Consider the following 13537-nt stretch of genomic DNA (forward strand, 5'->3'; position numbering starts at 1 on the left):
TGATATAGGGGAGAAACCATGTGTCCAAGAACGATGTATCAATGAAGAGATATGTGAAAAACACCTTGATGATTGATTCTAAACAACGTTTGCCATGTTTTCAGTCGATATTATGGAGTTAATTTGGAAAAAAGTTCTGAGGACTGAATTTTCAGATTTTTTTTGGTAGCCAAATGTGATGTATAAAACGGAGCTATTTCTAATACACAAAGAATCTTTTTGGAAGAACTGAGCATCTGCTATCTAACTGAGAGTATCCTCATTGAAAACATCAGAAGTTCTTAAGGTAAATGATTTTATTTGAAGGCTTTTATGTTTTTGTTGAAATGTTGCGTGCTGGATGCTAACGCTAATGCTAACGCTAAATGCTAACGCTAAATGCTAACGCTAGCTAGCTACTTTTACACAAATGATTGTTTTCCTATGGTTGAGAAGCATATTTTGAAAATCTGAGATGACAGTGTTGTTTACAGAAGGCTAAGCTTGAGAGATGGCATATTTATTTCATTTCATTTGCGATTTTCATGAATAGTTAACGTTGTGTTATGCTAATGAGCTTGCTGATAGATTTACACAATCCTGGATACAGGGGTTTTTTCATAGCTAAACGTGACGCAGAAAACGGAGCGATTTGTCCTAAACAAATAATCTTTCAGGAAAAACTGAACATTTGCTATCTGAGAGTCTCCTCATTGAAAACATCTGAAGTTCTTCAAAGGTAAATGATTTTATTTGAATGCTTTTCTGTTTTTTTGTGTAAATGTTGCCAGCTGAATGCTAATGCTAAATGCTACGTTAGCCATCAATACTGTTACACAAATGCTTGTTTTGCAATGGTTGAGAAGCATATTTTGAAAATCTGAGATGACAGTGTTGTTAACAAAAGGCTAAGCTTGAGAGCTAGCATATTTATTTCATTTCATTTGCGATTTTCATGAATAGTTAACGTTGCGTTATGGTAATGAGTTTGAGTCTGTATTCACGATACCGGATCCGGGATGGGGAGATCAGAAAGGTTAATGATGTTTTATGTTAAAAAACAACCTAACGATTGATTCCATACATCGTTTGACATGTTTCTAAAGGACTGTAACGGAACTTTTCGAGTTTTTGTCTGGATGAAATGCTCGCGCCTCATGAAGATGGATTACTGAGCTGAACAACCTAACAACAAGTGGCTATTTGGACATAAATGATGGAACTTTATTGAACAAATCAGTAATTTATTGTCAAACTGGGATTCCTGGGAGTGCCTTCTGATGAAGATCATTTATGAATATTTATGGTGTTGTTTCTAACTTTGTTGATTCCAAAACGACGGCTATTCCTCTGGCTGTTTTGGGTTCTGAGTGCCGTTCTCAGATTATGCTTTTTGTTGCATTAACCTCTTTGATCTCTAGGGGCGCTATTTCATTTTTGGATAAAAAACGTTCCCGTTTTAAGCGCGATATTTTGTCACGAAAAGATGCTCGACTATGCATATTCTTGACAGTTTTTGAAAGAAAACACTCTGAAGTTTCAGAATCTGCAAAGATATTGTCTGTAAGTGCCCCAGAACTCATTCTACAGGCGAAACCAAGATGATGCGTCAACCAGGAAATGAGCAGAATTTCTGAAGCTCTGTTTTCCCTTGTCTCCTTATATGGCTGTGATTGCGCAAGGAATGAGCCTACACTTTCTGTCGTTCCCACAAGGCGTTAGCAGCATTGTGACGTATTTGTAGGCATATCATTGGAAGATTGAACATAAGAGACTACATTTTCCAAATGTCCGCCTGGTGTCCCTGCGTCGAAATTGGAGCGTAAAGCCAGGTGCAATTATTTTTCCATTTGAGAGCAAGGAGAAACCAGGCTTCCACGAAGGATATATCATTGAAGAGATATGTGGAAAAACACCTTGAGGATTGATTCTAAACCACGTTTGCCATGTTTCAGTCGATATTATGGAGTTAATTTGGAAAAAAGTTCACGTTTTGAGGGCTGAATTTTCGTTTTTTTTTTTTTTTTTTTTGGTAGCCAAATGTGATGTACAAAACGGAGCTATTTCTAATACACAAAGAATCTTTTTGGAAGAACTGAGCATCTGCTATCTAACTGAGAGTATCCTCATTGAAAACATCAGAAGTTCTTCAAAGGTAAATGATTTTATTTGAAGGCTTTTATGTTTTTGTTAATGTTGCGTGCTGGATGCTAACGCTAAATGCTAACGCTAAATGCTAACGCTAAATGCTAACGATAAATGCTAACGCTAAATGCTAACGCTAGCTAGCTACTTTTACACAAATTATTGTTTTCCTATGGTTGAGAAGCATATTTTGAAAATCTGAGATGACAGTGTTGTTTACAGAAGGCTAAGCTTGAGAGATGGCATATTTATTTCATTTCATTTGCGATTTTCATGAATAGTTAACGTTGTGTTATGCTAATGAGCTTGCTGATAGATTTACACAATCCTGGATACAGGGGTTTTTTCATAGCTAAACGTGACGCAGAAAACGGAGCGATTTGTCCTAAACAAATAATCTTTCAGGAAAAACTGAACATTTGCTATCTGAGTCTCCTCATTGAAAACATCTGAAGTTCTTCAAAGGTAAATGATTTTATTTGAATGCTTTTCTGTTTTTTTGTGTAAATGTTGCCAGCTGAATGCTAATGCTAAATGCTACGTTAGCCATCAATACTGTTACACAAATGCTTGTTTTGCAATGGTTGAGAAGCATATTTTGAAAATCTGAGATGACAGTGTTGTTAACAAAAGGCTAAGCTTGAGAGCTAGCATATTTATTTCATTTCATTTGCGATTTTCATGAATAGTTAACGTTGCGTTATGGTAATGAGCTTGAGTCTGTATTCACGATCCCGGATCCGGGATGGGGAGATCAGAAAGGTTAAGTTTGCTGAAAATAAATGCAGTTGACAGTGAGAGGACGTTTCTTTTTTTGCTGAGTTTATACAGTTGAAGTCGTAAGTTTACATACACTTAGGTTGGAGTCATTGAAACTCGTTTTTTAACCACTCCACAAATTTCTTGTTAACAAACTATAGTTTTTGACAAGTCGGTTATGACAAATACTTTGTGCATGATACAAGTAATTTTTCCCACAATTGTTTACAGACAAATTATTTCACTTATAATTCATTGTATCACAATTCCAGTGGGTCAGACATTTACATACACTAAGTTGACTGTGCCATTAAACAGCTTGGACAATTCCAGAAAATGATGTCATGGCGTTAGAAGCTTCTGATAGGCTAATTGACATAATTTGAGTCAATTTGAGGTGTACCTGTGGATGTATTTCAAGGCCTACCTTCAAACTCAGTGCCTCTTTGCTTGACATCATGTGAAAATCCAAAGAATTCAGGCAAGACCTCAGAAAAAAATGGTAGACTTCCACAAATCTGGTTCATCCTTGGGAGCAATGTCCAAATGCCTGAAGGTACCATGTTCATCTGTACAACCAATTGTACACAAGTATAAACACCATGGGACCAAGCAGCCGTCATACTACTCAGGAAGGAGACACGTTCTGTCTCCTAGAGATGAACGTACTTTAGTGCGAATAGAGCAAATCAATCCCAGATTAACAGCAAAGGACCTTGTGAAGATGCTGGAGGAAACAGGTACAAAAGTGTCTATATCCACAGTAAAACGAGTCCTATGTCGACATAACCTGAAAGGCCGCTCAGCAAAGAAGAAGCCACTGCTACAAAAAAGCCAGACTACGGTTTGCAACTGCACATGGGGACAAAGATCGTACTTTTTGGAGAAATGTCCTCTGGCCTGATGAAACAAAAATAGAACTGTTTAGCCATGATGACCATCGTTATGTTTGGAGGAAAAAGGGGAAGGCTTGCAAGCCGAAGATCACCATCCTAACCGTGAAGCACGGGGGTAGCACCATCATGTTGTGGGGGTGCTTTGCTGCAGGAGGGACTGGTGCACTTCACAAAATAGAAGGCATCATGAGACAGTATAATTATGTGGATATATTGAAGCAAAATCTCAAGACATGAGTCAGGAAGTTAATAAAGCTTGGTCTCAAATGGGTCTTCCAAATGGACAATGACCCCAAGCATACTTCCAAAGTTGTGGCAAAATGGCTCAAGGACAACAAAGTCAAGGTATTGGAGTGGCCATCACAAAGCCCTGACCTCAATCCCATAGAAAGTTTGTGGGCAGAACTGAAAAAGCGTGTGGAAGGAAGAAGGCCTACAAACCTGACTCAGTTACACCAGCTTTGTCAGGAAGAATGGACCACAATTCACCCAACTTATTGTGGGAAGCTTGTGGAAGGCTACCCGAAACTTTTGACCCAAGTGAAACAATTTTAAAGGCAATGCTACCAAATACTAATTGATTGTATGTAAACATCTGACCCACTGGGAATGTGATGAAAGAAATAAAAGCTGAAATAAATAATTCTCTCTACTATTATTCTGACATTTCACATTCTTAAAATAAAGTGGTGATCCTAACTGACCTAAGACAGGGAATTGTTACTCGGATTAAATGTCAGGAATTGTGAAAAACTGAGTTTAAATATATTTGGCTAAGGTGATCTAAACTTCAAACTTCCAACTGTAAATATATATAATATATATATATATATATATATATATATATATATATATATATATATATATATATATATATATATATATATATATATATATATATACATGCTTTGTAAGTAGGAAAACCTGCAAAATCGGCAGTATCAAATACTTGTTCAAATAAAGTACCCAACTGTCATTCTTGAGTAACAGCTCCTGAGTGATGCAGTGGTCTAAGACACTGCATCTCATTGCAGGAGGCATCACTGCAGTACCTGGTTTTAATCCAGGCTGCATCACATCCAGCTGTGATTGGGAGTCCCGTAGGGCGGGGTGCAATTGTCCCAGTGTCGTCTGGAGTAGACTGTCATTGGACATAATAATTTGTTCTTAACTGACTTGCCTAGTTAAATACTCATGTGGGAATAGGTGTGACAAAAATCAATCAATTGAAATAAATTAATCATGCTCTAATCTATAGATTTCACATGAAGGGTTGTGTTCCTGGGAGGGCAGAGGCCCACCCACTTGGGAGCCAGGCCCAGCCAATCAAAATATTGTTTTCCCCAGAAAAGGGCCTTATTACAGAAATAAAAACTTAAATTTCATCAGCTGTCTGGGTGGCTGGTGCCGCAGGTGAAGAAGCCAGATGTTGAGGTCCTGGCCTGGCGTGGTTACACGTGGTCTGCAGTTGTGAGGCTGGATGGGCGTACTGCTATATTGTATAAAACGATGTTGGAGGCATCTTAAGGTAGAGAGAGAATTTAACATTCAATTCCCTGGCAACAACTCTGGCGGATATTCATGCATTCATCGTGCCAATTGCACACTCCCTCAAAACTTGAGACATCTGTGGCATTGTGTTGTGTGACAAAACTGCACATTTTAGAGTGGCCTTTTGTCTCCAGTACAAGGTGTACCTGTTTAATGATCATGCTGTTTAATCAGCTTCTTGATATACCACACCTGTCAGAAAGGCTCACTAACAGGGATGTAAACATATTTGTGCTCAACATTTTAGATAAATACACTTTTTGTACATATGGAACATTAATTTCAGCTCAAGAAACATGGGACCAACACTTTACATGTTGCGTTTGTATTGACGATCAGTATGTACATTGGGACAAAAAAGTATTTAGTCAGCCACCAATTGTGCAAGTTCTCCCACTTAAAAAGATGAGAGGCCTGTAATTTTCATCATAGGTACACTTCAACTATGACAGACAAAATGAGAAAAAAATTCCAGAAAATCATATTGTAGGATTTTTAATGAATTTATTTGCAAATTATGGTGGAAAATAAGTATTTGGTCAATAACAAGTTTATCTCAATACTTTGTTATAGACCCTTTGTTGGCAATGACACAGGTCAAACGTTTTCTGTAAGGCTTCACAAGGTTTTCACACACTGTTGCTGGTATTTTGGCCCATTCCTCCATGCAGATCTCCTCTAGAGCAGTGATGTTTTGGGGCTGTTGCTGGGCAACACGGACTATCAACTCCATCCAAAGATTTTCTATGGGGTTGAGATCTGGAGACTGGCTAGGCCACTCCAGGACCTTGAAATGCTTCTTACGAAGCCACTCCTTTGTTGCCTGGGCGGTGTGTTTAGGATCATTGTCATGCTGAAAGACCCAGCCACGTTTCATCTTCAATGCCCCATGTTGCAAGGATCTTGAGATGTTCTGGATCAACATGTACGACAACATGTTCCAGTTCCCACCAATATCCAGCAACTTCGCACAGCCATTGAAGAGGAGTGGGACAACATTCCACAGGCCACAATCAACAGCCTGATCAACTCTATGTGAAGGAGATGTGTCACGCTGCATAAGGCAAATGGTGGTCACACCAAATACTGACTGGTTTTCTGATCTACGTCCCATTTTTTAAAGGTATCTGTGACCAACAGATGCATATCTGTATTCCCAGCTACGTTAAATCCATAGTGCCTAATGCATTTATTTCAATTGACTGATTTCCTTATATGAACTGTAACTGTGTTTAGAAGAGAAGTGTAACTGTGTTTAGAACTGTAACTGTGTTTAGAAGAGAAGTGTAACTGTGTTTAGAACTGTAACTGTGTTTAGAAGAGAAGTGTAACTGTGTTTAGAACTGTAACTGTGTTTAGAAGAGAAGTGTAACTGTGTTTAGAACTGTAACTGTGTTTAGAAGAGAAGTGTAACTGTGTTTAGAACTGTAACTGTGTTTAGAAGAGAAGTGTAACTGTGTTTAGAACTGTAACTGTGTTTAGAAGAGAAGTGTAACTGTGTTTAGAACTGTAACTGTGTTTAGAAGAGAAGTGTAACTGTGTTTAGAACTGTAACTGTGTTTAGAAGAGAAGTGCAGCCCAAACTTTGTAAATTAAGATTACAAATCCATTTAATGAGGAGTTTCTCATAGGAGTCCCTTTAGCAGACCAACACATAGGCTGCTGGTCCTGCTACATAAATAACTGTTGTTAGCATAGGGTATATTACATAGACGTGTAATCTACACTTACATGTACAATGTTTTATTTGATTTACTATAATCATCCACTTCGTCACATACTGTATGCAATATTTGAATTGAGCATCCGGGACCAGCAGTGTACAGTGTTTTCCTAACAAAAAGCTTGACACGACCTCCAACAAAAGAACAATGTGCACTGTTGTACAAGAGTCAACCGCTTCAGTAGTGTGTGCCAACAGGAAGCTATGATAATAACAGTACATAAACGCTAAGACAAGTCCTTAAGTCTCTTTAGCTTTTTTTCTATGATGTACTATAAACTAAAATGCTGTATAGACCTCCTTTGTCTTTTTTTCCCCATAAAAGCACATGTGTGAAATAGATAAGCAAAAACTTGGTATAGTGTCATATATGGGAAAAAAACTTGCCTTATGAATTTTGTCTAACGTTAGTAGCTAGAAGCCTTATCAATAACGTATCATGCAATATAGACACTCTACACGGACAAAAAGTAAACCTTGAATTTTGAGCTTTAAAATATCCCTCTGGTGGCCCAGTTGACCTATTTTAAGAAATACCATTGGAATTTGTTTCAGAATAGAATCACTGCCACCTGCTCAGGTTAGCATTGGGCTAAATGTTTAAGGTTATGTAATGGGGACAGCAAACATGTAGTGTTTGATCACATGCAAATACATCAACAACTTCAATTGGCTGATGCACATTTTAAGATGGATAAAATCTCCCAAGAATGGTCACATTTGACGCATAGATGGAAGACCGACGTAAATTTGTGCCATAAATAACAACAGAGGGATAACAATACTTCAATCAGTATACCCCAACCTTCGCATTAAGCTTCCTCTTAATTACAGCCGTATGTTTAATAACTAAGGATATCTGGTGTTTGCTTATATCAACCCTTCCATTAAATCTCTTTAAAGTTAACATTCATTCATTATCATGGAGGATGTCACGTTCTGACCTTAGTTCCTTTGTTATGTCTTTGTTTTAGTTTGGTCAGGGCGTGAGTTGGGGTGAGTTGTCTATGTTCTTTTTTTTCTATGTTGTGTTTTTGTGTTTGGCCTGGTATGGTTCTCAATCAGAGGCAGGTGTCGTTCGTTGTCTCTGATTGAGAATCATACTTAGGTAGCCTTTTCCCACCTGTGTTTCGTGGGTGATTATTTTTCCGTTTCAGTGTTTGCACCATTCGGGACTGTTTCGGTTTTCATTTTGATTCTTTTTATTCTTTTGTATTCATTCTCATTAACATACATTATGGATACGTACCACGCTAAATTTTGGTCCTCCGATCCTTCCTACTCCTCCTCAGAAGAGGAGGAGGAAAGCCGTTAGAGGACTGATATAGCAGAGAGAGTTGGTTGACTAATCAAACCATCAACCAAATAAGTCAGGTTGAATGCCATTAAATCTCTGTCTCAAAGATTTATGCATTTTCCACTGCAGAATAAAAAATTGCTACAGTCGTAACAGAACGCAGTCTGTGCAAATCAAGACTCCAAGGAAAAGAGCTAGGGAAGAAGCAAAAATCTAAATAGATTTCAATCTAATGTTTTATTTAATTAGATTAAATAGAATGACAGATTTAGGATACTTTATCTTATGCTACAGCCTCAAAATGAAAGATGTTGAATCACCCCCTACACCACCCTTAAGATCTGAGTAAAAGGAAAATAAGTGACGGCCCAGACAGACAGAGTGGACCTGGCTTAGGGCAAAGAATTTGACCACAATGCCCATTAAAATAAAGGACATTGTTCATGATAAACATGAAGTAGTTGATCCATGCCATAAGGAAAACAAAATTCATGGGAAACATTATCGGAAGGCTAAGCCCCAACTAAGGCATTTGTGTCCCTATGGTTGTGGACATTCATATCATTCATATTGTAAAGTAAGATGATATTAATTGTTACAGTACAATTTAATGTACAATTAAATGCATAGGGGTTAAGAGTATAACACATGTTCATTTGACATTTTAGGGACACATCAAAAATACAAGACACCATTGCAAAAAGTAGCCTTATCGATAAAGGAACTCCTGCAAGGTATCAGCTGGAAACAAAGAAACAGAATCTAGATGATGAAGGCCTGCTCAGAAGATGGACCTTTGGAGAGAGAGATCACAGTAAGCTCAACAAAACCATTCTGATAGTGGGAGAGACAGGAACAGGGAAGTCAACTCTGGTCAATGCCATGGTCAATTACGTCCTGGGTGTAGAGTGGGAGGACAAAGTCTGGTTTGAGATTGTTGAAGAGGAAAAAAGACTTCAGACTGAAGCTCAAACTACAGCAGTCACTGTTTATGAGGTGTTTGGGTTTGAAGGCCAGAGAGTCCCCTTCTCTCTCACCATCATTGACACTCCTGGGTATGGAAACACTAGAGGGATTAAAGAAGACCAACTGATCGCTAAAAAGTTGTTTGAGTTGTTTAGATCTGTAGATGGAATTGATCAACTTGATGCTGTGGGTTTAGTGATGAAGGCAGCTATGAATAGACTCAATGACAGACAGAAGTACATCTTCAATGCAGTTTTGTCTTTATTCGGCAAAGACATGGAGAAAAACATTGTAGCCCTTATCACACACTCAGATGGGAGGCCCCCAAAGAATGCCCTTGATGCTATTATAAGAGCAAACGTTCCCTGTGCTAAAAATGACAGGAATCGACCTGTTCATTTTGCGTTCAACAACTGTCAATGTGATGTATTTGATAAGGAATATGAGGATTATGAGGAATTTGTGTCTAATCAGAAGACAGTCTGGGACAAGGGAGCAAAGTCCATGGACAAGTTTTTCGAATATAAAATGGAACCAAAAAGCGTGAAGATGACTGAAGGAGTTCTGAGAGAGCGAGAACAACTGGAGGCGTGTGTCAGCAACCTACGCGAGCGGATCCACATGGATGATCTGAAGCAGGATGAAATCAAGCAGACTCAAAAAGAACTTTGTAAACACAAGAAAGACGTGGAGGAAAACAAGGACTTTACATATACTGTTGAAGAGCCGTACAAAGAGAAGTTACCTACAGAAGGGGGGAAGGCAACCACCTGCACAGTGTGTGAAGAGAACTGTCACTATCCAGGCTGCAGGTGTATCAAAGTTCTCTCATGGTGCAGTGCAATGAAGAACTACCACTGCACTGTGTGTACTGGCAAATGTCATTACACCAAGCATGTCAAAGGAAATGAAAAATATGTTCTCAAGACACGGGTGGTTCTCAGGACGCATGGGAAATTGAAAAAGAAGTATGATATTAATGAGAAGGCGGCTGGGGAGAAAGAGACACTGATCAGCAAACTTCAGACAGAGTTGGAGCAGTTCACACTCCAGAAGTTCAGACTGGTGGAGGAATCCTACCTGTGCCTCGTCATACTGGAAGAGATCGCTTTGAAGTCCCTCCCACTGTCCACTGCTCAGCATCTTGGCTTCCTGATTGACAAGATGACAGAGACAGGAAACACAGAGAAGGTTCAGAAACTGAAGGAGATGAAGAAAAGAGCTGAGGAGGAACTCAATGGAGCTTGACATTACTTTTAAGCTGGTGTGGGTAAAGGTTGGAAATATTTCTGGGGAAAGTAGTACTGAAACATATTCTGCAGCAAAAACAATGATGTGGGAAAACACTATGAACACATTGGATAGAGATGAAAAGAAAAGCGTTGTTCTTCTTCGTGCTTTTTCTCTCCAAGAAATACTGTACACTTTATGTTATCCAGATTATATGCCATATAAGACTTTATATAAGGAGGACTACATTTTAGTCCAGGTGAAATTAGATTTTTGTTTGTCACTGGAATTGCATTTTATCTGAACGTATCATTGATCATCTTAATTGAAAGTTAAGGGAATTTAACAATCAAAAATCTTTTATGATACGTTTGTTTTGAAGTGTTTCGCACATACTGATGAAAGTGGACACTGAACTATTTGTGTATGTTGTCTAGATGTTTCCAATAAGAAATATATTCAATAAATCTTTACAATGGCATTATATAAGTTCTGACTCTTTTATATTGTCCCTCTAAGTTTTTAACTGCCATAATTTGACCCCATTTTTCTAGTGACTCACCAAACCAGGCTTATATGACGTTGATTGATTACATCAACACTGAAAACAACACTAACAGACAGTAGTTGGAGATAAGATATTGTGTTGACGGACACGGCACCTAGTGGAATGTATTGGAGGTACACTATACTAGACAAAATCACACTCTTGTAATGTTGACAACTGATGACGTTAAGATGTTTCTGGAGCTCAACAACGTTGTCTCTGACAGGGATAGACGGGTTATGTATCTCCTATTATGCAATACACTGTGTGTCTGGTTTGTTGACATTACTCCCAAATGCTTCACACTTCTGTAGTTCCTCCACACAACCAACTGGATGTGACAGAAGTTACTGAAATGGATAGATCACTTTTATAGTTATGTTTGTAATTGTAAACTCAGTCTAGCCCTGAATGTTGATTGGCTGAAAGCCGTGGAATATCAGACCGTATACCACGGGTATGACAAAACATTTATTTTGTACTGTTCTAATTACGTTGGTAACCAGTTTGTAATAGCAATAAAGTACCCCTGGGGTTTGTGGCATATGGCCAATATACCATGGCTTAAGGCTGTATCTGTTACATTGTGCGTACAGACCTTAGCCATGGTTTATTGGCCATATACCACAACCCATCGTGCCTTATTATTTTAATATGCCTTGTCATCTTATTAATAATTAGACATACAGCATGTATTAGAAAAATGATTACAGAAAAATAGGTATATACTCAGATGATTGGTTGGTTGGTTGGTTGGTGGGTCGGTGGGTTGGTGGATTGGTTGGTTGGTTGGTTCATTGTTAATTGTGAATTGATTGATTGTGTGCTTTGATAGTTTTACCTGTATTTTGTATTGCTATTGTATGGTCTGAGTCAGGGTTGGTGTCAATTCTAATTGAAAACAGTCAATTCAGGAATTTAACTGAAATTCAAATGGCATTTTTCCCAATATCTTCTCAATAAGCTGAAAAGGATTATCAAAACTTTTACTATTTTAGGATGTTAACTTCATATAATTTCCTGAATTGACTGTCAACATATTGAAATTGACCCCAGCCCTGATCTTTGTCAATGATATACACTACATGACCAAAAGTATGTGGACACCTGCTAGTCAAACATCTCATTCTAACATCATGGGCATTAATATAGAGTTGGTCCCCCTTTGCTGCCATAACAGCCTCCATTCTTCTGGGAAGGTTTTCCACTAGATGTTGGAACATTGCTGCGGGGACTTGCTTCCATTCAGCCACGAGAGCATTAGTGAGGTAGGGCACTTATGGTGGGCGGTTGGCATTCCAATTCATCCCAAGGTGTTCAATGGGGTTGAGATCAGGGCTCTGTGCAGGCCAGTCAAGTTCTTTCAGACCGAGGATGGTTTTTACGCGCTACGTGCTTCAGCACTCGGCTGTCCTTTTCTGTGAAATTGTGTGGCCAACTAATTCACTGCTCAGTCGTGCTCAGTCGTGCTCCTACACATTTCCACTTCACAACAGCACTTACAGTTGACTGGGGCAGCCCTAGCAGGGCAGAAATTTGATGGACTTGTTCATGTTGGAACGGTGGCATCCTATGGTGGTGCCACGTTGAAAGTCACTGAGCTCTTCAATAAGGCCATTCTACTGCCAATGTTTGTCTATGGTGATTGCATGGCTACATGCTAGATTTTATACACCTGTCAGTAACAGGTGTGGCTGAAATATCAGGGGGTACTTTATCTCATATTGTGCAATAGATCGTAAAGCTGGTTTCTGTATGGCGGTGTAGACTGTTGCTGTGCCCTGTGCTTCTGGACTCTTTTCAGGAGCAGTGTTCACTTTGTCCAGCAGGTGGCAGTCTTCTACTGCTGGTTTCTGCAAATTGATGTAGATTGCCTCTGTCTGGCCCCCTTCTACTGCCGCTACTGTTCTTGCTGGTACTGCGGATCCTGGTTTCCTGCAGTGTCGTAGATTAATGTTACCTCAGGACCCTCTGTGTTCTGTGGTTCCAGCTTCTCCGCTGGTGGAGCTCACTGGGTTGACCTGTTAGGAGATGAGACATTACACTGTAAATACATTCAAATGATCATTCTTTACAATGTTATAAAAACATGGCTTCAGTGACCTGGAAATAAGTACTTTTTGGAGATATAAGGTTTTTCCAGGATGATGACAATGGATAAATGATGGACAGAGGAGTTACCTGCAGTGGCAGTTCTTCTTTACAGGACCTTTTTCTGGCTGATATGATGCATCCTACACCAACTAGCACACCAACTAGCACACTCCCGCCTGTTCAGAGCTGCTAGTCTGCAAGGAGCTGCTAGTCTGCAAGGAGCTGCCAGTCTGCAAGGAGCTGCCAGTCTGCATGGAGCTGCCAGTCTGCAAGGAGCTGCCAGTCTGCAAGGAGCTGCCAGTCTGCAAGGAGCTGCCAGAGTTGCCAGTCTGCAGGATGCCGCCAGAGCT

At 39.3% G+C, this 13537-nt stretch overlaps 1 protein-coding gene across 3 annotated transcripts in view; it reads left to right on the plus strand.

The window, feature by feature from the left end:
• The window catches only part of LOC118966007, a 41707-nt gene extending 30725 nt beyond the window's left edge, over positions 1-10982 (plus strand). For 2 of the 3 annotated variants that reach the window (XM_036987477.1, XM_036987478.1), the window contains exon 4: positions 9019-10980. In XM_036987477.1, coding sequence (XP_036843372.1) covers positions 9019-10564 — 1546 coding nt within the window. In that variant the 3' untranslated portion in view covers positions 10565-10980. Of the gene's footprint in view, positions 1-9018 lie in introns of all 3 variants that reach the window. The other variant, XM_036987480.1, reaches the window with a different exon arrangement.
• The last annotated feature ends 2555 nt before the right edge of the window (positions 10983-13537 follow it).

Source organism: Oncorhynchus mykiss, chromosome 9, assembly GCF_013265735.2.
Source record: "Oncorhynchus mykiss isolate Arlee chromosome 9, USDA_OmykA_1.1, whole genome shotgun sequence".
NCBI classification, from domain to species: domain Eukaryota; kingdom Metazoa; phylum Chordata; class Actinopteri; order Salmoniformes; family Salmonidae; genus Oncorhynchus; species Oncorhynchus mykiss.